Raw genomic sequence first — 27,996 nt, forward strand, 5'->3', positions numbered from 1 at the left:
AGGAAGGTGGAGGATGTAGTGAGCCGAGACCTCGCCACTGAACTCCAGCCTGGGAGACAGAGAGAGACACAGAAAAAAAAAAAAAAAAAAAAAAAAAAAAAAAAAAAAAAAAAACCAAAAACAAACAAAACAAAAAAAGGGCATTCTCTTATATAACCATAAAATTATCAAAGGCAAGAAGTTAGCATTGATGAAATACTGTTATCTAATCTACAGATCGTATTCAGATTTTGCCAATTGTCCCAACAATGTCATTTCTAGCAAAATAAAATCCAGGATTATGTATTGCATTTAATGGTCATGTCTATTTAGTCACCTTTAATGTGGAACAATTTTGAGTGTCTGTGTTTTATGTCATAGACATTTTTAAATATAGACCAGTTTTTTTTTTGTTTTGTTGTTACAGAATGTTCCTAATATGATTAGATTTGGGTTATATGTTTTTGGCAGGAATACCACAGAAGTTATGTAGTATTCTTAGTGCATTGTATTAGGAAGCATATGATATTTATTTGTGCAGTTACTGGTGATATTACTATTACTTTTTTCCTCAGTTTTGTTGCATAAGCCTACCAATTTAGAATACTGGTAATACTATTTTGATCACTTGTTTGAGACGGTATCTTTCTGTTTTGTCTGTGGTAAAGTTATTATTTTTTCTTACCAATTAATTATTATTATTTTTTTAAATCAGGGCTGTACTACCAAAGAACAGCATTTGTATGGCCTTTCTCTCACCTGCCTTTCTGGTATTATAGCTCTTGTCCCAAGTAATTCTGGGAGTCTGCTGGGCTTGTGGGACTTGGCAGGATCTGTGATTCTCTAGCTAATCCTCTTGTCTTCATGTGGAGCTGTCCTTTCTTGCTGCTAACACTTGCTGTGGGAATATCTCCTGTTATTGTTACTCATTTATTTATTTTTTCAGTAATGCTTGTTGAGTACCTTCTATGTGCTTGGTATTCTGTAAATTTTATGCATATGAAATAGAATGTACGAGTTGCTGACCTGGTGGAACTTAATGTCTGGACAGACAAGCAGTAAACAAACCAATTAATGTCTCTCAGGTGGTGGCCCGGATTCTGAAGAAAAATGAAGTAGGACAAGGAGTATAGGAATGCTAAGCCTGAGGGTGGTTGGGTGAGTTGCCAGAAGTTGTATTTATAAAAGTAAGTAAGGAACTGGGCATGGTGGCTTATGCCTGTAAATTCAAACACTGTGGGAGGCCGAGGTGAGCAGATCACCTGAGATCAGGAGTTTGAGATCACCCTGGCCAACATGATGAAACCCTATCTGTCCTAAAAATATAAAAATTAGCTGGGTGTGGTGGCACGTGCCTGTAATCCCAGCTACTCGGGAGGCTAAGGCAGGAAATTCACTGGAACCCAGGAGGTGGAGGCTGCAGTGAGCCAAGATTGCGCCAGTGCACTTTGGCCTGTGTGACAGAGGGAGACTGTCTCAAAAAAAAAAAAAAGTTGATAAGAGAAGTCCAGCCCACTCTGATAAGAGGATATTTGAGCAGTGACCTGAAAATAAGGACTAAGTCATATGAATCTATCGGGAAAGAGCACTGCAAGCAGAGGGAGTTGTGAATGTAAAGATGTTGGCCTAGCACAGTGGCCCATGCCTATAATCCTAGCACTTTGGGTGGCTGAGGCGGTGGATCACTTGAGGTCAGGAGTTCAAAGTCAGTCTGCCCAACATGGCGAAACCCCGTCTCTACTAAAAATACAAAAAATTATCTGAGCGTGGTGGCACGTGCCTGTAGTCCTAGTTACTCAGAAGACTGAGGCAGAATAGCTTGAACCCAGGAGGTAGAGGTTGCAGTGAGCTGAGATCGAGCCGCTGCATTCCAGTCTAGGCAACAGAGTGAGACTCTGTCTTCAAAAATAAAAGGATCTTGAAGTGGTAAAGTGTTTAGAATGTTTGTATAATGCTACAGAGGTTTGTATGGCTAGAACTGGGTGAGAAAGCTGGCTAATGGTGGGAGTAGAGATGGGAGTAATTCAGCTGGGGTTTTGCAGATTTTGGTACTGATTTTAGATTTTATTATGATGCATATAGAAAACCATAACAGGGTTTTGGGCAGAGGATTAATATGGTTTGATTCATATTTTGGAAGGATTACTCCGACTGCTGGGTGGGAGTAGACTGAAGTGGTTCTAAGGTGGGAAACCAGGAAACTCTTTAGGAGACCATTGCAATTATCTAAGAGAGGAGTTGGTTTTGAGGTAGATAGTAAAAGTTTGGTTTTTAAACTGTGTTTATATAAGATGTTAGGACTAGAAATATAAATTTGGGACTTACCAGCCTGAAGATGTTATGAAAAGATGTAAGACTAAATGTTTGTAACAAAGTCATCCTAGGGCTATAGAGGACATGGAGAACACATAGCCAGTGAGATATGAGAACTATGGGTGATGACCCAGAGAAAAATGTTTCAAAAAGGTAAAGTCAGTAAATGTGTCAAATAGTGTTTTTAAGAGTGAGAAATCACCCTAATTCAACGCTGGACTTCAAAAACACCACCAGGCAAGCTATCCCAAAGGTTATTGGGAAAAAAGCTAACTGATAAAATGTTTATATCACATGATTCATTAAATAAATATAAACAGAAGAAAAGGAAATGATAGAGGATAAGTTAACACATTTAGGCTGGGATCTAAGTAGGATAGAAGGACCGTACTACCTAAACTCTGGAGTACATAGTGTTTACATGTTTTGCCTTATCAACATTCTTTACCAGTGCTGCGGTTGTGAGAACCAGAGCCCACATGGTAGGTGCCATGGGCCAAAGATACACACACTTTCAAGACGATACAGGAACAAGTATGCCTGGTCATGGCGTTAGCTTTCCATCTGCTGAACAGTCATAGGTGTTATTTGTATTTATTAGTCAGTGCACAGACTAGGTATCACTAATGTGTAGCCACATTAAGTTCTCACAAATACTGAGTTCTAAGTGTCTCATGTATATTTAATGTATTCTGACTCTTTGGTGCCTTTTGCATATTTGCCTCAAGAATGTTAGGTAACTCTTGGTCCTTTTTTGTCTGTATTTAATGCATACATGCTTTGCTTACTTTTTATCTATACATAACACATACAAGCTTTATCTCATTTTGTTTCTCCGTAGTAGAATTTAATATCCTTAAGCAGAGCAAAAACCCATTTTAATTGAGAATATATCATTGAATTCAGTAATATGAGAGTCATTGGCGTTCTTGAACTGAGAGAGTTCAAGTGAGAATAAAAGAAGGGAAAGTGCAAAAAGTGACTAAATGGAATTCCTATGATGAGTGTTTATATAAAGAGAAGCCAGGAGATGAGACCTTAGCTAAAAGGGATGTGAAATTGTTGGAGGATTTTTTTTCTTCTTATTTTAGATGCTGTATTAGTTATCTGTTGCTGTGGAACAAATTATCTCAAAACATAGCAGCTTAAAGCAACAAACATTTATGATTTCACATGATTTCTAAGGGTTAAGAATCTGGGAGCAGTTGGTTGGGTTGTTCTGGCTTAGAGTCTCTCATGAAGTTGCAGATCAAAGCTGTAGCCTGGGCTGTAGTCATTTCAAGGTTTGGCTGGACCTGGAGGATTTGCTTCTAAGCTGAGTCAAATAGTTGTTGGTAGGCTTCAGTTCTTTGGTGGCTGTTGGACAGAGACCTCAGTTTCTTACTGCATGAACCTCTCTTATAGGCTGCATAAATGTCTTCGTGACAGGGCAGCTGGCTTCAGAATAAGTGATCAAAGAGAGAAAGAGATGGAAGCAATTGTATCAGAGTGCTAGTATATTTTATAATCTAATATTGGTAGTGCATATAACCATTTCTGCCATATTCAGCTGTTCAACCCTAGTCAGATGTAGGTGGGGACAGTCTAAGAATGTAAATACCAGGAGGCATTGATTATTAAGGACTATCTTAGAGGCTGCCTAACACATGTGCAGAGATTATATAGCATGTTGTGTGCTGATGGAATTGACTCAGTGGAATGGGAGAATTGGTGATATAAGGAAAATAATTAAGGAAAGAAAAAGGAACAATTGCAGGAACAGAGGCTTTGAGTGCAAGCTTAGAGGGAATGAGATCCAGTATCAAGTGGAGAGATTGAGTAGATAAGAGTAACCATAGTAATTAGGGAAAAAAGGATATATGGTTCCAGATGTAGGCAGGTTGTTAGATGTGGTAGTTGGAGCATGTTTAAGTTATTTTTAAAATATTTCTTCTTTTCTCAGTGAAATAGGAAGCAAAGCCATTAGCAGAGAGTAGGGACAGGGAGGAGCTAGAGATTTGGGGAGGTATGTAAAATTTATTCATATGAATGAATATGATATTAGTGGTAATGAGAAAAGTAAACATGGTTGTATGTATGTGTATTTTTCTTCTCCAGGTGTGGTTCAAATTCCTGGGAGCAGGTAAAGAATATGTTAACTCAGGAGTGGCAGCTGCTTTGGCATTGTTATATGGATCACTGATGATCACAAATATGTTACTGCTGCTTATATCCATGAATATTGCTGATGTGTGATACAGTCATGATGAGTTCTGTTAGTTTTGGTGATTCTCTTCTGATGCTGAAGGCACTATCTCTATTTTTCCCTGCTTCATTATAATGCTAAGTACCGTCTCTACTACTTAGGTCATTCTTAGGTCTACTTGTTAGGTTGTGGTCATTGACTAGGGATGTATTTTTTGAGGCCAGGATAGTTTTAAATTAATTGAATTGGTTGCTAACATTTAGACATTGGGAAATCTTACACATTCAGTATTTCAAGCTTCTTTTGCAAAGTTCTGGTGGCACTAGGATTTTTTGTTGTTGTTGATGATGATGTTTTAAAAGTGATGGAGTGTCCTAGGCTTGCCTCAAACTCCTGGGCTCAAACAGTCTTCTTGTTTCAGCTTTCCGAGTAGCTGCGACTAAAGGCATTAAAGGCATATGCCTGCCCTTGCAGTAGTTTTCACTTTGTTCTAGCACAATCGCTGGAGCTTAATAAGGCTGCCCCTTCTAGTAAGGCCTGTGGTCTCCAGTTCACCACAGTCCTCTCTCAACCCACTTACTCATTTTTATTAGTTGCCTAGTCCCTGGAGGTATTTGAATATATAGTTCCTCATCTGCTTTGAGGGTACTGTCTCTTGTTGATACTTGGGCTGCTGATGCCTTGTGGTCTCAATGTCTCTCATCTGTGATAGTAAGCTACTCTTTTACTGTAGCTTTTACTTTAGGACACAAGATTGAGTCCACTGGGGACCAGTTCCATGTAAATTTCAAAATGAATCTTGCTCTCTGTTCTGTTTTTGAGTCATGTTTTGCTCCTTGGACTCTTAACTTAGGATGAATTCTTTCCCAGTAGATTCATTGTTCAGATGAACATAGATTTCTGGAAGGGTACAACATTAGTCCCACTGACATGCTTACAGCTATTACAAGTTCATAATAGGACCCCTGCTTTAGATGTATATCCTCAGTATTGGAAAATCTACCTTCTTTCTAAGGTAGCTTTGATTTTCAGAAACATTTAAAAAGTCTGAGTCAAGGCAGACAAATAAGATGATCAAGGTGAGTGGTAATGCCAATTAAGTCAACAGGATGTTGTATCTATATAAAGTCAGGTAACAACTCTCCTTGTGTGATTGATTTAACTGGTTCTGATGGCAGTCCAAGTTATAAATGTTTTGAGAATTTGTTAATGAATACTCATTTAATTCCAAAAACTAATTCATCAGAATTGGAGACCTATTTTATTATAGAGAAAGAAGAAAGTTAGATAAGGAGAAGGAATTGTTGCTTGGGCGTGTAAGACTTTGTAAGCTTTTTGAAAGCTAGCCTATATATGACTCACAAATAGGGAACCTGAATAGTTTTTCACCTCTTTAGGTGAAACTTTATGTTGTATAATTAATTTGTTGTTAGTAATTTGAATTCTCTAAACTTTATGTATGTTCAAAGTAAAGATGCAAATTACAAAACAAGGTCAAAAATAAATGTTGACTTAAAAAATTATGCTACTACTCTCATTCTCTTGTATAAATAATTTCTCATTTCCCTTTTTAATTTTGGAGTTTCTGCTGTATTATTGATTTTGTATGTTATGTGATTGGAGTTTCTGTTGTACAATGTGGAGTATCTTTTCATATGTTTATTTGCCTTTCTTTTTTTTTTTTTGTGATGGAGTCTTGCTCTGTTGTTCCCGCTGGAGTGCAGTAGCACGACCTTGGCTCACTGCAACCTCCATCTCTCAGGTTCAAGTGATTCTTGTGCCTCAGCCTCCTGAGTAGCTGGGATTAAAGACACACACCACCACACCCTGCTAATTTTTTATTTTTAGAAGAGGCAGAGTTTCACCACGTTGGCCAGGCTGGTCTTGAACTCCCGACATCAAGTGTTCTGCCTGCCTCGGCCTCCCAAAGTGCTGGGATTACAGGCGTAAGCCACTACACCCAGTTTCATTTGCCTTTTGTATGTCTTCTTGGATGGGGTGCCTCTTCAGATCTTTTGCCCATTTTTAAAAATTGGATTGTTAAGTTTTAAGAGTTCTTGTATATTTTGGATAACAGTTCTTTATCAGATAGGTCTTTTGCAAATATTTTCTTGCAGTCTGTAGCTTGTCTTTTTATTCTCTTGATATAGTATCTCTCACAGAGCAGTTTTATATTTTAATGGAGTCCAGCTTATAAATTATTTTTTTTTTGGTTGGTTATACTTTTGGCCTTATACCTAAAAAGTTGTTGCTATGCCCAAGGTCATCTAGATTTTCTCCCATGTTATTTTCTAGTTTTATAATTTTCTTAATTAAAAATTTAAAAATTTTTATAATTTGCATTTCACATTTGGGTCTATCATCCATTATGAGTTAATTTTTGTGAAGGGTATAAGGTCTGTCTCTGAATTCATTTTTTGCATGTATGTGTTTAGTTGTTCTGTCACCATTTCTTAAAAAAACTATCTGTACCATAGTATTGCCTTTGCTCCTTTGACAAAGATTAGTTGACTATATTTATGTGGGTCTTTTTCTGGGCTCAGTTCATTAATTGACTGACCTATTTGACTATTCTTTGATTACCACATTGTCTTGATTACTGCAGCTTCATAGTAAGTCTTGAAGTTGAGTAGTGTCACTCCTTTGACGTTTTTTTTTTTTCCTTCAATATTATGTTGGCTCTTCTGGATTTTTTGCCTTTCTGTGTAAACTTTACAATTAGTTTCCAATATCTGCAAAATTACCTGCTGAATTTTTGATTGGGATTGTGTTGAATAGATCAAGTTGGAGAGAAATGACTTCTTGACGATATTGAGCTGTTTTATTCATGAACATAATAAACATTTATTTAGTTCTTTGATTTCTTTTATCAGAGTTTTAGAGTTTTCTTCATAGAGATCTTGGCAATATTTTGTTAGATTTATATCTAAGTGTTTTGTTTTTTGGGGGGGGTGCTAATGTAAGTAGAATTTTGTTTTTAATTTCAAATTCTACTTGTCCATTGCCAGTATATAAGAATGAAATTGGCTTTTGTATATTAAGTTTGTATGCTACAGTCTTGCTATAATTGCTTCTTAGTTCCCGGAGTGTTTTTGTCCTTTCTTCCAGATTTTCTGTGTAGACAGTCATGTTATCTGAAAGCAAAGATAATTTTATTTCTTCCTTTCCAATGTGTATATTTTTATTTCCCTTTCTTGTCTTATTACCTGATGTTGAAAGCAGTAGTGACAGAGGATATCTTTGCCTCATACCTTATATTTGTGGACAAGCTTCTAGTTTCTTATCATTATGATGTTAGCCATAGGCTTTTTGCACAGTTTATGCAGTAGAGGAAATTATTACTTATTTCTGTTTGGTTTTTTATGTGTGCTTATATTGAAACAGTCTCACTCTGTTGCCCAGGCTGGAGTGCAGTGGCACGACATCAGCTCACCACAATCTCTACTTCCTAAGTTCAAGTGATTCTCCTGCCTCAGCCTCCTCTAATGTGTATCATTTTAAAAGATGCCTCAAGATTCCCATGCAAGAAATGGGGACCATCATCCTTTGAGAGACATTGGTTTAGAAGAAAGCAAACATGGGGGGACACAAGGAACTTTACAATGTGGATGATGTCATGCTGGATAGACAGCCACAGGCATGGGTCATGGGAGGAGCCAGAGCAATGTAGAATGACGTATGGTTTCTGGTATAAGGCAAGTATCAGATTCACAGTGAGATTTCTAAAAATTAAGACTTTTTATTCCTCTTAATAATGGTGAGGGCAAGCACAGTCTGGCAAAAATGAAATGCAGATGTCAAAAGATAATGGTGTGAGTGCCAATAGAAGGTTAGGGGTCCATGCAGATGGAAGCTTGGGTAGTATTGCTAAACAGATGTGCCTCTTCTTGCTCCAGCTCCTCTACTGTCTTCAGGGGTGATTTTTCTGAAGTGCATGTCTGTTCATATTATTTTCTGCTTAAAATCATTCTGTCCCTTAAAAGTGAAGTTCAGTAATAGCAAGACTCTCTGTGATCCCATACCCTGACCATTTGAATGACTTGCCTTTTTCTACAGTGTTTGGGGGCTTTCATATGTCTTTTTCATTTATCTAGATTCCTCATGTTCCACAAATATAACCTAAATACATAGGCATTAAGCCAGTGTTTACTACGTATTTGTCCGCCTATTATTTGGAGATTGAAAAATCTTTAAAATTTTATTTTTAAATATTTTATTGTGTATATATTAAGGTATACAGTTTGTTGTTATGGGATACATATAGATAGTAAAAAGGTTACTGTAGTGAAGAAAATGAACATATCCATCATGTCACATAATTACCCAATTTTTAAAAATTTTACTGAGTCCATCCTTCTGCAGAAATTACCCATTTTTTTGTTTTTGTGACAAGAACAGCTAAAATCTACATTAAGCATGAATCCCATACACAGTACAAGTTTATTATCTTGAAAAATCTTAATTGATTAAATTTTTAAAAAATTATTAGTAACATAAATAGATATGTAAAATAGTTATGCTCTCTGTCTCAACTCTACTTCTCTTTGCATAGGGATTCACTGTTAACAACTTGGTATGTATCTACCCCATCTGCCCCTTGTACTTTCCACCTTGTGTACAGGGGTTTTTAAACTTTATTTTATTATGTAAATATATGTCCATTGTAGAAAACATCAATATCAATAAGCTAAGAAAACATCTCCCAGTTGGGTGCGGTGGCTCACGCCTGTAATCCAAGCACTCTGGGAGGCTGAGGTGGATGGATCACTTGAGCTGAGGAGTTTGAGACCAGCCTAGGGAATGTGGTGAAACCGTATCTCTACAAAAAATACAAAAGTTAGCCAGGTGTAGTGGCTCACGCCTGTAATCCCAACCACTTGGGGGGCTGAGGCAGAGGATCATTGAGCCAGGGAGGTCGAGGCTGCAGTGAGCCAAGATTGTTCCACTGCACCCCAGTGTGCGCTACAGAGTAGGATTTTGTCTCAAAAAAAAAGAAAGAAAGAAAGAAAAGAAAAGAAAAAGAAAGCAAAGAGAAAGAAAACATCTCTCATAAGTATACTACCTAGAGGTAAATATGTTTAAAACTTTAGTGTTCATTCTTCCAGGCTTTTTTTTTTTTTTTTGGCTTGCTCTTCCACATACACAAATAGATATTTTTAATTTAATAACCAATATTATGCACACTCTTCTTAAAATCTCTATACCTCTACTGTCACTATGGTTTCTCCACACCCCACAGGATCCGTTTAGGTACCATGAGTTGCGCTTGTGTTATCTCTCTTTAGCCTTTATTAATCTAGAACAATTTTTCTGCCTTTTTGTGGTGGTCATGATATTGACATATTGAAGAATCTTAGTTTTTATAATGTCATGTTGAATGTCTCTCAGTCTGGATATATCTGATTGTTTTCTTGTGATTGGATTTAGTTTAAAACTTTTTTTTTTCTTTTGGTAAGAATACTATATTAGTGCTGGTGTTTACTTCCCATTGTATCACATCAAAAGATGTATAATGTGGCTGGGCTTAGTGGCTTATTCCTGTAATCCCAGCACATTGGGAGGCCAAGGTGGGCGGGTCACTTGAGGTCAGGAGTTCGAGACCAGCCTGACCAACATGGCAAAACCCTGTCTCTACTAAAAAACACAAAAATTAGCTTGCAATCCCAGCTACTCGAGAGACTGAAGCACAAGAATCACTTGAACCTGGGAGGTGGAGGTTACAGTAAGCTGAGATTGTACCACTGCACTCCAGCCTGGGCAACAGAGCGAGTTTCCATCTCAAATATATATGTCAGTTTATTGCACTATTGGTGATAGTTTAGGTGGTGTCAACCACAGACCTTTTAATTTTGAGGGTTTTTTTTTCTTTTTGTAATTAATGAGAAACCTGTGGAGTAATAACTTTGAAACTTTACATATGCTGTTCTCCAGGAACTTTGCACTTAATAGTTTTAGCATCCTTGTCAAAGTCACTGATTAAAGTTACACTGATTGCATATGTGGGCTGCAAGATGGAGATTTTCTAATGCTGTGATTCCTCCTACGTTTATTAGGAAGCATTTACTGTGTAAAGAAATTCTCTTGCCCTTTTTTTCCTTTTCAGTATTACTGTGAGCTCATGTGTTACAATCTATTATCTGATTGCTCTTTCTGATACTTACATTGTCCAAATTTGACCAGTGAGAGTCCTTTAAGCAGGCCCTTGTATATACACAAACACTTCTCTTTCTCTCACTCTTTCTCTGTATCTCTCTCTCTGTTCTATCCACCATTTTTCTCTCTCCACCTTTAAATAAATGGGATAAACCCCAAAAATATTTTTCTACAACTTGCTTTATTTCACTCATCTTTTAATTCTGTAATTCTTTTCATGTCACTGTATATAGGATATTTTATTCTTTTTAATGATACATAGAATGGCTCAACCATAATGTATTTTTTTTTGTTTCAAGTTCTTCACTTATATATAGTACTGACAAACATGTGCCATGTATATTTATGTAATAATTTCTGTGGGATAGATACCTAGAAGTAAAATTTCTGAGTCTAAAGATAAGTGTATTTAAACTTTTAAAAACAATTTCTAGATTGAGTACCAAAAAGACTGTACTAATTACCAACAATGCACAAACTGCTTGATAACATTGCATATTTGTAAACTTTCTTTTTTCTTTTGGATATGATCTCTTTATTATGATGTGCGTTGACCTTATTATTGGTGAAATTTAGTATCTTTTGGCCATTTGCATTTTATTTGCTGTTACCTGCCTGTCATTTTCTTAGTCATTTCTCTTCTTTTTTTTTTTTTCTGGTGAAAACATATACATATATTTCAAATTAGCCAGCTGGACTGTTTAGATGATTCCAATTTTGTTGGCAACATCCAAAGCATTGCAATCAAGAGCCAGTTGAGCCTATGCCTTCTTCTCTCCATCAGGCTGAGTCAAGGTGTTCACCTTGGCCACATCACTGTCAAAGAGCTCCTTCACAGCCTGTTTGATCCAGTGCTTGTTGGCTTTAATGTTCACAATGAATATAAGTATGTTGTTGTCTTCTGTCTTCTTCATGGCAGACTCAGTGGTCAGTGGAATCTTGATGATAACATAGTGGTCAAGCTTGTTTCTTCCGGAGGCGCTCTTCCGAGAATATCTGGGCTACCTCCAGAGTCTCAGTGTCTTGGGCTGCTGGAAGGTGGGAGATGTATGGATCTTCCTTTTTTTTTTTGTGGCTGTGGACACCTTTCAACCACTACCTTCTTGGCCTTCAAAGCCTTTGCTTTGGCTTCAGCTTTAGCTGGTGTAGGAGCTTCCTTCACTTTTGGCGCCATCTCGTGAAAAGCATATTTATTTCTTGGCCAGGTGGGTGGCTCACGCATGTAATCACATCACTTTGGGAGACTGAGGCATGTGAATCACTTAAGGTTAGGAGTTCGAGACCAGCCTGGCTAACATGGTGAAACCCCGTCTCTACTAAAAATACAAAAAATTAGCCAGACGTGGTGGCAGGCGCCTATAATCCCAGCTACTCGGGAGGCTGAATCAGGAGAATTGCTTGAACCCAGGAGGCTGAGGTTTCAGTGAGCTGAGATCGCACACCATTGCACTCCAGCTTGGGCAACAAGAAAGAAACTCTGTCTCAAAAAAAAGAAAAGAAAAGCTTAGTCATTTCTTAATAGGTTCTTTTTTGTCTTTTTCTCATTGACTTACTGAAATTCTTTTTTAATGTTGTTTGTTATATGTGTTGCAAATATTTTCCATTATTGTAAATATTTGTTATGTTTTCCATCCTGTTCTGTTTTCTTTAACTTTGTGCTTTTTTTTATTGTTTATAATTTTCCATACAGTTAACATCTGTAGATTATTTTTTTCCTTAACTCTTTTGGGACACATTTTTAAGCTTCAAAATGAATTTTTATCTAAAACTCAATCCAAAGAAAGGGAAATTTAAAAACGTGTACTAAGAAGCTAGTGTTGCTAGAGTCTTCCGTTTTTAAATTCAGGTGCTTACAGTCACAGACTTCCGTATTGTAATTCAGCTGTGCAATTTTTAAAAAACATCTCATGGTTAAATGTGAACTTCATGATTACTTTGTTTAGAGAAAACTATTTATCCATCCTAATACATGAATGTTAAATAAAATGTGGAAAACAGAACAGAGAGAAGAAAAAAACATTTCCAATTGTCCTGATATCCAGACAGCAAGAGTATTTTGTTGGATTTTCTTTATCTTCTTCTTCTTTTTTTTTTTTTTTTGGAGAAATATGCTTATTCTCAAGTAATGGCATACATAAAGTTTTTAAGATTTTGCTAAAAGATAGTTTGCCAAATTTTGCTTATTGAATTTATAGTTGTATACTGTAATTACTTTTCAGAATGCCCATGTCATCGAAATCTCTTTTCTTTTTGAAATTTGAGGGCTATGATGTGTCACTTAGTATAAATATCTTTGTGGCAAGATCTTCTAATATTAGGTTACCTCTGATGCTAGTATCACTTATCGTGACATACTGATTGCAGTGTGTCTGAAGGAAAATATCGGCTATATGTTAGTACGTGTCAGAAGTTAGGTAGTGTACTTACCAGTAGTTGTCTTCAGGTTTAGTTGCTAGTCATTAAATGAGAGAAGGCTTACTAAGAGATGTTCCCCCCCTATTTATTTTTCAGTTTACTGTTAGCCTAGCCTAAGGCCATTTTTGTTTTTTAGTGTATACAAAAAGACATCCTTAGGAGAGTTTATTGGATAGTAAAATATGTTTAAGTTATAACCATTCGGTACATTACTTCTTTCATGCTTTAGGACGGGGTCCCCAACCAGGTGGTACTAGTCCTTGGCCTATAAGGAACCAGGCCTAACAGCAGAGAGTGAGCAGCTGGTGAGCGAGCATTACAGCCTGAGCTCCACCTCCCTTTAGATCAGTGGCAGCATTGGATTCTTATAGAAGTGTGTACACTGTTGTGAACTGCACATGGGAGAGATCTAAGTTTCATACTTCTTAATGAGAATCTGTTGCCTGATGATCTGAGGTGGAACAGTTTCATCTAAAACCATTTCCCTCTTCCATCTGTGGAAAAATTGTTTTCTGTGATACTAGCCCCTGGTGCCAAAAAGGTTGGGGATCACTGCTTTAGGATATATTTCTGACATGTATCATGCATGTTGTCAGTACTTTCTTTCTCTTATTACTCATTCTAAAATCTTTTTTATTGATGAGTTTCATAGTCAAAGGTCTAGTGATATATTAAGTGCAGGAAAAGTGTTTTAAGTTTTTAAAAGGCAACATTTATATACCTGTTTTATAAATACTGAAATATAATTAGGGTAGATGTTATCAAACACATACTGCAGATGAAGTAACTAAGCTTTAGAGATTTGGTGTGTTCAAAGTTACATAGCTAGAAGGTCAAAGACTGAAAGTCCACTGGCCCTTGTGTGAAAAGCTGAATGGGGAACATTTCCACTGGTTTGAATTGTCCTTACCTTTGTACAAGTCAAAACAATTGTGAACACATACTGTTTTTTTTTCTTAAATATGATTTGTGCACATTACATATGTTAGTCAAAGATCGATCCTAATTAAATAGTCATAGAAATGTGTCTTCTATATTACCCATTGGAAATACATTGAGCACTTATGAAATGAGTTTTTTTTTGAGACAGTCTTGCTCCGTCGCCAGGTGCCAGGCTGGAGTGCAGTGGCACGATCTCGGCTTACTGCAACCGCCACCTCCTGGGTTCAAGCAATTCTGCCTCAACCTGCCGAGTTACTGGGACTACAGGCATGCGCCCCAATGCCTAGCTAATTTTTGTACTTTTAGTAGAGACGGGGTTTCACCATTTTGGCCAGGATGGTCTCGATCTCTCGACCTCGTGATCCGCCCGCCTTGGCCTCCCAAAGTGCTGTGATTACAGGCGTGAGCCATTGCGCCTGGCCATGAAATGAGTTTTATATGTTTATACCTTGTTTATTTTGTTTACCCATATGAAAAAGAAAATATGTTTTCCCGTATTCATGTTTTATATGGAAGAAAGAAAGATTTTAGAACGTATTTAGTCATCAGTTAAAATGAATTGAAGCAGATATACTGTGCTAGAACTTTGGTCTAGAGCTCAGTAAACCCAACTGGTATGACAGAGAAATACGGGATAAGCGACAGGTAAAAGTGGCAACTAAAGAACCTTGTAACGGTAATGACACAGTATGGATCATTTTTTAGGGATAGTGAAGCTGAAGAAGAAATACTTATCCACTTGCTGGTTGTTCTTTGAGCTTGCACACCGATCTTCCAGATTACAAAGGAAGAATTTCCTGGGAATGGGTCTCAGAAATCTTTCCTAAGGCTGTTTGTAGGAGGTTTAAAACTCTGTCCAAATGTGCACATTTGCCATGTGTGTGTGGAATTCTCTTTAAAAATATAATTGAAAATTGTCTTTATTTTAAAAAGTGTGAACTGTGTAATTTACCTTAATTTGGCTGAATGAAGTTAATCAATTGGATAGCTCCTTAAGGGCTTTATTCTCTGGTAATTACCTACTTGTGTGAATGCAGCTTTTATCTAGTTTGAATTTGTTTCAAAGGAACATTGTTTTGTAAAGAAAATTTATTTTTTTCCCGTGTGGTATTGCATAGCACATTGACAAAATAGATTGATGATATTTATTGTTTCATTTTATGATTTTTCTTTGAATATAACATTTTGCTCTTTTATTGGAAATAAAACTGCTCCCAAGAAGAAAATTGTATTTCCTTTTAATTTTATGATAGTGCATTTAAAATAATATGTATCTTGACAAGGTGATGAAGATGATTGCCAACCACAATTTAATAACACTAAAGAAATTAATGAGTTTTGATTCCCTTGCTTATCTTGTGTGCTATAGTCTAGTTCCTTTTTTTTTTGAGATGAAGTCTCACTCTGTCACCCAGCCTGGAGTGCAGTTGTGATCTTGGCTCACTGCAACCTCTGCCTCCCAGGTTCAAGCAATTCTCCTGTGTTAGCCTCCTGAGTAGCTGGGATTACAGATGTGCACCACCACATCTGAGCAATTTCTGCATTTTTAGTAGAGACGGGGTTTCATCATGTTAGTCAGGCTGGTCTCGAACTCCTTACCTTGTGATCCACCCGCCTCTGCCTCCCAAAGTGCTGGGATTACAGGCGTGAACCACTGTGCCTAGCCATGTTTAGTTCCTTTTAAGTCTTTTCTTTGACGTTTTATATGACTTTCAGACTGTGTGTGTATACGTATGATATAAATAATTATGTATGAAAGTATATTAAAATATTAATTACATAAAATTATATATAGTTTAATTTATAACTTAATAGTAACTATAATTAGCATAACTATTAATATGGTATATATAAAATAAATCTATATATTATATATTTTATATATATATATATATACATGCACATGCATAATCTGAAAATACATATATACTTTTTAGACATGAGATTTTGCTCTGTTGCACAGGCTGGTTCACTGCACCCTCCACATCTCAGGCTCAAGCAATTCCCCCACCTCAGCCTCTGTAGCAGCCGATACTATGGTGTGTGCCAGCGTGCTTGGCTAAACTCTTTTTTGTATTTTTTGTAGAGACAGGGTGTCACTATGTTGCCTAGGTTGGTCTCAAACTCCTGGGCTTAAGTAATCATCCTGCCTCAGCTTCCCAAAGTGTTGGGATTGCAGGCATGAACCACAAGGCCTAGTTGACTTTCAGATTATATTAAAATTCACTGTTATAAAACCTTTGACTAGCATAAAGATAGCAAATAGTTGCTTGAAGCAGCTTCTGTAAGTCATAGTTGCAAACCAACTTTTTAGGGTTTTTTTGCTATTTTTTTTTTTTTTTTTTTTTTTTTTGAGATGGAGTCTCACTCTGTCACCCAGGTTGGAGTGCAATGGCGCAATCTTGGCTCACATCAACCTCCGCCTCCCAGGTTCAAGCAATTTTCTTGCCTCAGCCTCCTGAGTAGCTGGGATTACAGGTGCGTGCCTTCACGCCCAGCTAATTTTTGTATTTTTAGTAGAGATGGGTTTCAACATCTTAGCCAGGCTGGTCTTGAACTCCTGACCTCGTGATCCATCCGCCTTGGCATCCCAAAGTGCTGGGATTACAGGCGTGAGCCACTGCGTCCGGCCTTTTTGCTTACTATTAGGCTATTTTAATTATGATCTATATTAGGTAAATAGTATATGAATAAAATACTTAAATGTAACTGTTGACATGTAATGACATCTAGATAATTAACGTTGGTAATTTTAAATTATTTACTAATTGTATATGGCTGTTTTTCTTTCTCATGGTTGATTTGTTTAACTCAGTATTTATTCAATTATTTATATACTGTAATTGTTTATTTATTTTAGTTTGAATCTCTTCGATGGTTTTGAGAGGTCACGCTCTAATTTAGCCTCCTAGTTGTCTGGTTAGTGTTTACCAGTTCAAATAATCATGTGATCTTACAGTGGAGATATATATATATGTGTGTATGTATGTGTGTGTATATATATATAAACTTACCTGTGAATATATATAGGTGGTGAAGTCTTTTAGTCGTCATCACTGATACATGTCTCTCAGCATGGCTTATTTAATGTAATCAGTTTCCTGGGGGTTACTTTGTTGGGTGCCCCTCAGAATTTGACACCAAGACCTACCCTCTTAGAATAAACCTGGTCAAAATATGTTGGGGTGATTGTTATTTTATCTTTAGAAATGACCTGTTTTGAGATGTAATAATCTTGAGATGTGTCTTAGGAGACTGGAGAAAAGGCCAAACCTAAAGGTGATACATCAAGACTAGAATTAAGTTGTGGTGTATTCATTATTATATATGCTTTAAATTGTTTCTTTGAAGGATGTTTTACATAAGGGCAGTGCTTCCTTTTTAAAGGAAGGGAAATTTGTTAATGAGAAGTTAGTGTGTGTCTATCGCCATTTGGGAAAAAGAAATCTATATAGGAGTCATGACTATCATCAGTAGAGAAGTGTTCTTTATTGTTGGTTGTCAGTAAGTAGTTCCGCATGGTTTTTTATAGTCTGAATGAAATACTCTCAGAACTTTTCAATTTCCATTTATCAGATTCCATGTTTATTATGCTTTGTTGGTAGTAATACAAACTTCTAGGCATCTTGATGCTGAGAAAGAGTTATTTATGATTATGAATGTGACATTGCTTTCTAGCAGATTTTGTTGGTTTCTCAGGTACTGACAACCTTATCAATGCTGAGTTTTTAGACACAATTGAGTTTTAGGAATTTTAATGATCAAAACCTGATTTAACAAGATATTGTTAGTGAAATCCTGCCTGAATTTCTTATTGCAGCTTTGATAAATAATCCACTCTTTTAAATTCAAAATCAAGGAAAATATTTTAACTTAAGAACAATTTTAGGTGGATCTGAAAGCCTAAATAGTAACTTTAAATATAAGTTATTCCTCAATATACCTAGAGGATTGGTTCCAAGACCCCTGCAGATACCAAAATTAGCACATATTCAAGTCCCACAGTCGGATGTGGGGAACTTGCGAATATGAAATGTTGGTGCTTCATATATCTGAGTTTTGTATCCCATAGCCGTATTTTCATTCTGTGTTGCATTGAAAGAAATCCGCATGTAAGTGCATCTGACCAGTTCGAACCTGTGTCCCATTGTCAACCGTAACTTGTAATTCCAGACATGTATATAAGGAAACTTTGCGTTTGATAATCAGAGTGCAGTAGAATTGAAGTATGACATGTCCTACTCTAAAATGTAAAGAACAGTGCCAAGTTATCTTGTTTGTTGGATGTGTTCATGAGAATCTTTAAGGATTTTTATTACATTAGCTGCCTACACAGAATGACAAAATCCTCTCAGTATATTGAGTTTTGTGAGTGAGAAGAGGAAAAAGGATAATGACTGATTGTTTTTGTTCATTTCAGTAATCAACAAATTTTCACAGAAGACAGAATAATTTAAAATTTTTAAACAGATTAGATACATCATAGAGTTAGAGATTGGCTCAGTTGTGCCTGGAACTCAGCCTAACGTTAGGCTGAACTTTTCAAACTGTTCTATAGCTTTAGGTGTGTAACTTTGCCTTTACAATTGTATTATACCTGTTTGTGTAATCTGCCACCTCTAAAATTAGATCAAAGACTTTTTTGTTTGTATGTTGTTTTGCATGAGTTTGGTCTTTTATATATATATTTTAGTACCTGGTACAAAGGGAGCTCAATAAGTATTTACCATAATTAATTTACCATAATTAATTATTTACCATAATAATCTGAATTCTTTAATGACAGCTTGTATTTTTTATATTTTTTATTTTTAATTTTTTATGAGATGGAGTTTCACTCTTGTTGCCCAGGCAGGAGTGCAATGGCATGATCTTGGCTCACTGGAGCCTCTGCCTCCTGGGTTCAACCTGTTCTCCTGCCTCAGCCTCTTGAGTAGCTGGCATTATAGGCACCTGCCACCATGCCTAGCTAATTTTTGTGTGTTTAGTAGAAATGAGGTTTCACTTGTTGGCCAGGCTGGTCTCTAACTCCTGACCTCAGGTGATCCACCTACCTTAGCCTCCCAAAGTGCTGGAAATACAGGCATGAGCCACCGTGCCCGGCCCATTTTTTATTTTTTAAATTAAAAATGTATTAAGTGTTTTCCTACCGTTAATGCTTTTGCAGTAGGACTAAAACTATTTTTAAAATGTCATGTGTGTCATTATATATACTACATTAGGTGAAAAAGCATATAAAATGAGTTTATTTCTGTATTGTAATACATTTCTTATAAATCACTGGTTTTTCAGATATTTTTCCTCATCTTTTCCCTTTACTATTCTTTTTCTTTTGTGATTTTATGTGACATTAACAAAATAAACACAATTTAATTATATTGTTTTTCTCTGTTTTTAGGTTGTTATGGAGTTGATGGAGAGAGTGACTCTATTATGAGTTCAGCTTCTGAAAACTCCACTGAACCTTGGTTTTGTGATGCCTGTAAATGTGGTGTTTCTCCTAGCTGTGAACTATGTCCTAACCAGGATGGAATTTTCAAGGAGACAGATGCTGGAAGGTTGATGTCCTAATTATGTTGGTTCCTATGTTTGCTTTATAATGTTTGCTTTTGACTACTCTGTTCTTCTGTTTATGATAATCCAGGCTACACACATTCGTCTGATTGCTTCTTTGTATCTTCTTGGCGTAGACTAAATGACCAGTGGGATACAGATGGAGAAGGGCCAGAGGAAAGACCAGTTATCGAGTACCTGCATTGGCCTTAATATCCATAATCTTATTTAATCTTAATAATTGACCCTATGATGAGGCAGATGGTAAAGTTTCCTGTTTTATAGGCGTAATACTGAGGGCTCAGATTATTTAAATAACTTATTAGTTTAAGACCACAAACTGGTGAATGGTCAATTTTGAACCTAGGTCTGTGTGACCTTTTTTTTTTTTGAGACGGAGTTTTGCTCTTGTTACCCAGGCTGGAGTGCAATGGCGCGATCTCGGCTCACCGCAACTTCCACCTCCTGGGTTCAGGCAATTCTCCTGCCTCAGCCTCCTGAGTAGCTGGGACTACAGGCACACGCCACCATGCCCAGCTAATTTTTTGTATTTTTAGTAGAGACGGTGTTTCACCATATTGACCAGGATGGCCTCGATCTCTTGACCTCGTGGTCTACCTGCCTCGGCCTCCCAAAGTGCTGGGATTACAGGCATGAGCCACCACACCCGGCCCGGTCTGTGTGACTTTTTATCAAGAGATAGAACTTAATACAGTGATTTAAAAAGGAGAAGTTTAGTACAAAGAATTATTAAGATATGATAAAAGAGTCACTATATGGCATTAAAAAACTCTAAAGGGTGCTCTGTGACGGAGGGAGATTATCCAAGGCATGACAAAATTGGAAGGATGACCTCTTACCCTAGGTAGGGTTCAGGCTGTGTTGGAGAAACTACAGCCTATTGGATGGAGAGAATTATGCAGGTTATAGCCTAAGCCACATTTTGTCTTCAGTTTGTGGCAAGTAGGTAACTGGTATAGTCTGCAGGGAGAACTGGGGCACTGGTTTGAAACCTGGGGAGTATGCTATCTGAATTCAGAGGGCCATGGAAAAGTGATCTTCAGTTTGAGCCAGGGCTGTGTGGTCACTGAGGGACTGTGTATATGGCTGGACAGAGCACAGGAGGATGTACTCTACCCATCCCTGCTGAAAAGCCCCTCCCTTCTACATGACTCTACCGTTGAGTTTATAGTTCCCTCTACCATTGAGTTTAGTGTCATGCTCACTATAAGAAGAAATGCTGAATAAATTCTGTCCATTATTGCAAAGTAGACATGGAAGCATGCATGAGAGGCAGTTAAATTGATAAGTGGCACAAAGACCTGTGTTCTTTTTAATACATCCACACTCATGTGTGTTAACACATTTGAGCAGTTGTCATCATAATGGTGTTGACATCTTTCATATTTATTTATTTATTTATTTTTACAGGAGATTACCATCTAGGGTTGGTGACTAAAATTAAGAATAATTTTCAACCTTTTGTTTTTTGTGGAGATCACTCTCTGCCTCTTCCTCTCCAGTATAAGATGGGGGATACTTAAATTTTTATTCTGTCACATAAGGATATTTCAGTATTTTATTAAACATCCTTTACAAAAAAAAAACAAGAATAACAATAAAGCAACCTATCTACATTATCACCATCATTTCCCATATTTTAACATCAAAAAGCTGGGGTACATTATGTCCTAAAATAAAGGATAGACTTTAAAATTTAATAAAATTTACTCTAGTAAAAAATATTTGTCTTATTTTTCTCATTTTCACCTCAGTTGGTAAACTGATCCTTGGGAAATGTTGCCATAGAAGATTGCTGGGATAGCATAGAATCTACCATGGAATCTTGGAGAACCATGGAATCTTGGAGAACCCCATGTGTTGATGTTCAGGACAAATGACCAAAGAATCTTACCTCCCATTCTTTGTCATCTCCAAAAATAAAATATATAACAAATGCTTTGATATATTGCCATGAATCTGTGGTCTGTATCTTTGATGTAGGTATTTAAGTTTGGCCTGACATTGGTCTAGTTATTAGGGAGTTTAGTAAGCATTAAAAGTGTGTACTTTCAAGTTGGACTGCCTGTTTTTGGATTCTGGTCTTTTTTCCTTGTTTTTACTAGCTATAATTTTAGGCAAATGATGTAACCTTTTTATGCCTCAGTTTCTTTAGCAGTGTTGAGAGAACTAAATGAGATGATTCATGCGAAACAATTAGCAGGTTTCTATAACATGATAAGTAGTCAGTAAATGTCGCCTTACTCTTACTCTGCTGTTACTGCTACTACTAGTGCTTTCTTACTACCATTTGCTGTAGGTAATCAGGGAGTATTAGCTGATTCATATAGTATGTACATATATTTTTTTTTGATAACTTCCAGTCCTGAGAATTGAAATTTTTAGTTATAAATTGTAGTGAATAAGTAAGGCAGCTTTGGAAAGACAGAACTTCCTTTTAGGGAAGAGAATTTATTTTGCTGCTTTTCTTGTTAATAATTTAAAAGTTCTGTTAGAACACTGTCAAGTAGTGGTTACTTCATGCAGTCATAATAGACAGAGCAACTGGCAAAGTTGTTTCTGAATGAAGAAAACCAAGGCCTCTTTACCATTTAGGTTTACTGAGCGATATTTGTTTTGCCTACTGTGACATTACATAAAAAGACACCTCCTGTGATGGTACAACCTGGCAAAATTCTTTTGTATACTATTTGAACACCTTACTTGTGCTAATGTCTACACTCACCTGTAGGCTGTACTGGAAATTATAGGCCTTGATAATATTTCTAAAAACATAATACTAGTTTGATTCAAGATATAAAAAGCCAAGAAAATTCGACAAGCCTTTTAGTATGTGAGCTTCAAATGGAAAACAGGAAAAAAAGAAAGAATAATGTATATAAAGAATGAAAAAGGTTTTGAGGTTTATTATCATATAAGGTCATTTAGACTTTTTCTTTCTATTCTTGTTAGGAGCTACAAGTTCTATGTAGAAAATGATGTGACTTAATGTAACAAAACCATCAGTATGTTCTTGTCATTAAATTTTTATTTTATATCTTATGGAGAGTACGACTACTTATTGAGGAGTCTTATAAACTTGACTGTGGGAAATTTTTAGGCATGCTCTCCTTTTTTATTTTTTATTTGTATTTTTACTCTCTGTGGGTACATAGTAGGTAATATATATTCGTGAGGCACATGAGATGTTTTGATACAGGCATGCAGTGTGAAATAAGCACATTATGGAGAATGGGATATTCTTGTCTCAAACATTTATATTTTGAGTTAAAACAATCCAGTTAGACTCTTGAAGTTATTTGTAAATGTACAATTTAGTTATTATCGACTGTAGTCACCCTGTTGTGCTATCAGACAGTAGGTCTTATTCTTTCCAGTTTTTGTACTCATTACCTATCTCCCACCTCCCCCCACCATTTCACCCTTGCCCTGCACTAGCCTTCCCAACTTTACCATTCTTCCACTGTCTGTCTCCATGAGTTCAATTGTTTTGATTTTCAGATCCCACAAATAAGTGAGAACATGAGATGTTTGTCTCACTGTGTCTGGCTTCTTTCACCTAACATAATGATCTCTAGTTCCACCCCATTTGTTGCAAATGACTGGCTGTCATTGGTTTTTATGGATGAATAGTACTCCGTTGTGTATATGTACCACATTTTCTTTATCCGATCCATCTGTTGATGGAAACTTTGGTTGGTGCCAAATCTTAGCTCTTGTAAACAGTGCTGCAACAAATACAGAAATGCAGATACTCTTCAATATGCTGATTTCCTTTCTTTTGGGTGTATACCTAGCAGTGGGATTGCTGGATTATATGGCAACCTAATTTTTAGGAGCCTCCAAACTTTTCTTTATTATGGTTGTACTAATTTACTTTTTCTGCAACAGTGTGCAAGGGTTCCCTTTTCTCCACATCCTTGCCAACTTTTGTTATTGCCTGTCTTTGGGATATAAGCCCAGTTAAAATGGCTTATATCCCAAAGACAGGCAATAACAAATGTTGGCAAGGATGTGAAGAAAAGGGAATTCTGAGATATTATTTCATTGTAGTTTTGATTTGCGTTTCTCTGATGATCAAAGATTTTGAGCCCCTTTTTATGTACCTGTTTGCCATATGAGAAATGTCTATTCAACTCTTTTGTCTATTTTTAATCAGATTGTTAGGTTTTTTTCCTATAGAGTTGTTTGAGCTCCTTATATGTTCTGGTTATTTATACCTTGTTAGTTGGGTAATTTGCACATATTTTCTCCCATTCTGTGGGTTGTCTCTTCAGTTGGATGATTGTATCCTTTGTCCATGTTGTTGTGATCCTGCTTTTTAAAAANTCTTTTGTCTGTTTTTGCTTTGGTTGCTTGTGCTTGCGGAGTTTCGCACAAGAAATGTTGTCCAGAGCACTGTCCTGGAGATTCTCCCCAATTTTTCCTGTAGTATTTTCATAGGTCTTAGATTTAAGTCTTTAATCCATTTTGATTTGATTTTTGTATATGGTGAGAGTAGGGGTGTAGTTTCCTCCTTCTGAGTATAGATACCCAGTTTTCCCAGCACCATTTATTGAAGAGACTGTCTTCTCCCCAATAAATGTTCCTGGGACCTTTTTCAAATTAAATTCATTTAGGTGTGTGGATTTGTTTCTGAATTCTCTATTTTGTTCCATTGTTCTATGTATCTGTTTTATGACAATATCATGCTGTTTTGGTTACAATAGGTATGTGGTATAATTTGAAGTCAGGTAGTGTGATTCTTTTTGCTTAGGATAGCTTTGACTCTTCTGGGTCTTTTGTGGTTCCATATACATTTTATAATGTTTTTTTCTATTTCTGTGAAGAATGTCATTGGTATTTTGATAGGGATTGCATTGAATCTGTAGATTGCTTTTTGTAGTATGGACATTTTAACAATATTGATTCTTCCAGTTCATGAACATGGAATGTTTTTCCATTTTTTGGTGCCTTCAATTTCTTTCATCAGTGTTTTATAATTGTTGTTACTATAGAGATCTTTTACTTCTTTAAGTTAATTCATACGTATTTAATCTTAGGTGTGGCTATTGTAAATGGGACTACTTTTAAAATTTCTTTTTCACATTATTCACTGTTGTCATATAGACATGCTCCTGATTTTTGTATGTTGCTTTTGTCTTCTGTAACTTTACTGAATTTATTGGTTCTAATAGTTTTCTTGTGGAGTCTTTTGTTTTTTCCAAATATAACATTATATCATCTGCAAACAAGAATGATTTGACTTCTTCCTTTCCAATCTGGATGCCGTGTATATCTTTCTGTTGTCTGATTGCTGGAAGACAGGGCTTCCAGTGCTGTGTTGAGAAACAGTGATGAGGGTGGGCATCCTTGTCGTGTTCCAGATCTTAGAGGAAAAACTTCCAGTTTTTCCCATTCAGTATGATACAGCTCTGGGTCTGTCATATATGGCTTTTATTATGTTGAGGTATGTATTTCTATCCCCTGTCTTTGGGGGTGTTTATGATGAAGGGATGTTGAATTTTATCAAATGCTTTTTCAGCATCAGTTGAAATGATCATACGAATTTTATCCTTCTTTCTGTTGATATGATGTATCATGTTGATTGATTTGCTTGTGTTGAACCATCCTTGCATCCCAGAAATAAATCCTACTTGGTCATAATGAATGATCTTTCTAATGTATTGTTAAATTTGGTTTGTTAGTATTTTGTTGAGGATTTTTGCATCAATGTTCATCAGAGATTCTGGCCTGTAGTTTTCTTTTTTTGATCTGTCTTTGTCTGGTTTTGGTATCAGAGTAACACTGGTCTCATAGAATGTGTCTATTTTTTTTGGAGTAGTTTAAGTAAGATTGGTATTAGTTCTTTAAGTGTTTGGTAAAATTCAGCAGTGAAGCCATTAGGTCCCAGGCTTTTCTTTACTGGGAGACTTTATTACAGCTCCAATCTCATTACTTGTTATTGATATATACAGGCTTTGGATTTCTTCATGGTTCAATTATGTTAGGTTGTATGTGTCTGGGAATTTATCCATTTCGTCTAGATTTTCTAATTTATTGGCAAATAGTTGCTCATAGCAGGTGCTTTGAAATGGTCCTTTGAAATTCTGCAATATCAGTTATAATGTTTCCTTTTTTATTTTTAATTTCATTTGTATCTTCTCTCTTTTTGTTCTCAGCCTGGTTTGTCAGTTTTGTTTACCTTTTCAAAATACCAACATTTTGTTTCATTGATCTTTTGTATATATTTTTTCATTTCAAATTTATTTATTTCTGCTTTGATCTTTATTATTTTCTTCTAATTTTGGGCTTGGTTTGCACTTGCTTTTCTAGTTCTTTAAGATGCATCATTGGGTTGTTTATTTGAAATTTTTTCTTTTTTTTTGGTGTAGGCACTAATAGCTATAAACTTCCCTCCTACTACTGCTTTTGCTCTACATAGGTTTTGGTATGTTGTGTTTCCATTATCATTTCTCACACTCTTCTTATTTATGTCATTTGTTGGGTATCCTCCCAGCTATTGTGAAATGAAATATGGCTCTGAACTAAATTCCTTAATTTCTAAAAATAAGCTTTATGTTGCAATAAAAGGCAGCATTGAAATCTTTATGCCTCAGTTCTTTCTTTCTTTTTTTTTTTTTCCTTGAGACAGAGTCTGGCTGTGTTGCCCAGGCTAAAGTGCAGTGGCACAATATTGGCTCACTGCAACCTCTGCCACCTGGGCTCAAGTGATCCTCCCACTGAAGACTCCCGAGTAGCTCGGGTGTACCACCACACCCAGCTAATGTTTGTATTTTTCTGTAGAGACAAGGTTTTATTTAGCCTGTTGCCCAGGCTGGTCTTGAACTCCTGGGCTCAAGCAGTCCTTCCATCTCACCCTCCCAAAGTGTTAGGACTACAGGCCTGAGCCACTGTACCTGGCCAGTTTTTTCTTTTTATTTTTCTTGAGACAGGTCTGGCTTTGTTACCCAGACTGGAGTGCAGTGGCATGATGTTGGCTCATTGTAAACCTCCACTCCTAAGCTCAAGCAATACTACCTCAGTCTCCCAAGTAGCTGGGACTGCAAGGGCCTGCCATGACACCTGCCTAATTTTTGTATTTTTTGTAGAGATATAATTTCGCCATGTTGCCTAGGCTGGTTGGTCTTGAACTCCTGAGCTTAAGTGATCCTCCTGCCCCAGCTTCCCAAAGTTCTAGGAGTACAGGCATGAGGAACTGTGCCTGACCAGTTCTTTCTTTTTTTCCTTTAAATTTCTATACTTAGTAAGTCTTAGTTCTGTCCCTTGCTAGCCTTGTTATATTTGGAATCAGTTAATCTTTCTGAAACTAATTCTTCATATGCAAATGAAAAATCTCCAATTCAACAAAAGCTTTTAGGCTTTTTTTTTTCCTTGTAGTTAACATTTCTTGAGTGAGGACATTGAGCCACACTCTGCTGTAAGCACTTCACATACATCTTTATAACTACCTTTATGGTGCCCTACCCCTAGCATACACTTATAATTGATTACTGAATGAAGGAATGAAAATAACATACTTGACATGAATTTGTTTTACATGTGTTGTAAAGGCTTACTGATACAGAGCAGCACTTCAGACTCCAATTTTATTGATTAATATAGTTTTCAATCTTAAATGAGTCTTTTGAGAAGTATTCTGCTTAGTCTGCTTTATTAAAATATATGAATTTAAAATAATCTGTTAATAGTTTGTGCTAGGATGACAGTTCTGACTCTGTTTTTTCGTGGCTTTATGTGGTGCTTGTTTCCTGTTCTTTTCCCCAGTCAATATCTGTCATAATAGCTCCAAGCAAAATCAGTGGTAAAGTAACAAGGAAGATTATTATTTTTTTTTAATTTTCAGATTTATCTTAATTATAAAGTTATAAATTGTGTGCATCTAAAAAAATGAACAAAAAACTATTTACAGCTGGCATTAAAAGGTACCATAATGGTCTTGGCCATGATTTTCATTGACTTTGATAGGTGTTGTAATAAGGATTCAAACTGGTATCCTCACATGAGTGGTTGGGAGAAATGATATACTTGTGTGCCAGTCAAACTGAAATGGCAGTTTAAATCTGTAGTACTTGTGTACTACATTTTAAGAAGGTCAGTAGGAAGCAAGCAGCCAGCTGTTAGGTTTATCAAAGATAAACTGCTACAGAGTATAGCGACATTTAATACATCAGTGGAGCATGAAAAAACTGAAGAAATTAAATTGAGAAAGCAGCTGCTTGTCAAAGATGTGTATCTTTATATTGAACTCCACAGGATGCATTTGGGAGGTTGGATTAAAACGTTCTATCAAGAAAATCTCAGAACCTTGGCTTTTTTCTCCAATAAAAAAGAAGATTTTTTAAAAGTTGGAACTATTTTTCCCGGTGCCTCAGTAGAATGATTTTTAGTCTTAGTCCTTTAAAACTCACAATGCACCACAAAACCAGAACCAT

At 36.4% G+C, this 27,996-nt stretch overlaps 1 protein-coding gene across 6 annotated transcripts in view; it reads left to right on the forward strand.

Annotated features, from left to right (window-relative positions):
* PHF14 (PHD finger protein 14) overlaps nt 1-27,996 on the forward strand; it is a 200,860-nt gene that overhangs the window by 18,944 nt on the left and 153,920 nt on the right. For all 6 annotated transcript variants that reach the window (XR_005199610.1, XR_005199611.1, XM_037737312.1 and 3 more), the window contains exon 5: nt 19,386-19,545. Coding sequence is in view for 4 of the 6 variants with exons in the window: in XM_037737312.1 (XP_037593240.1) it covers nt 19,386-19,545 (160 nt within the window). In the remaining 2 variants the exon portion in view is untranslated. The remainder of the gene's footprint in view (nt 1-19,385; nt 19,546-27,996) is intronic.

This window comes from Cebus imitator, unplaced genomic scaffold, assembly GCF_001604975.1.
Source record: "Cebus imitator isolate Cc_AM_T3 unplaced genomic scaffold, Cebus_imitator-1.0 Scaffold37, whole genome shotgun sequence".
NCBI lineage: Eukaryota > Metazoa > Chordata > Mammalia > Primates > Cebidae > Cebus > Cebus imitator.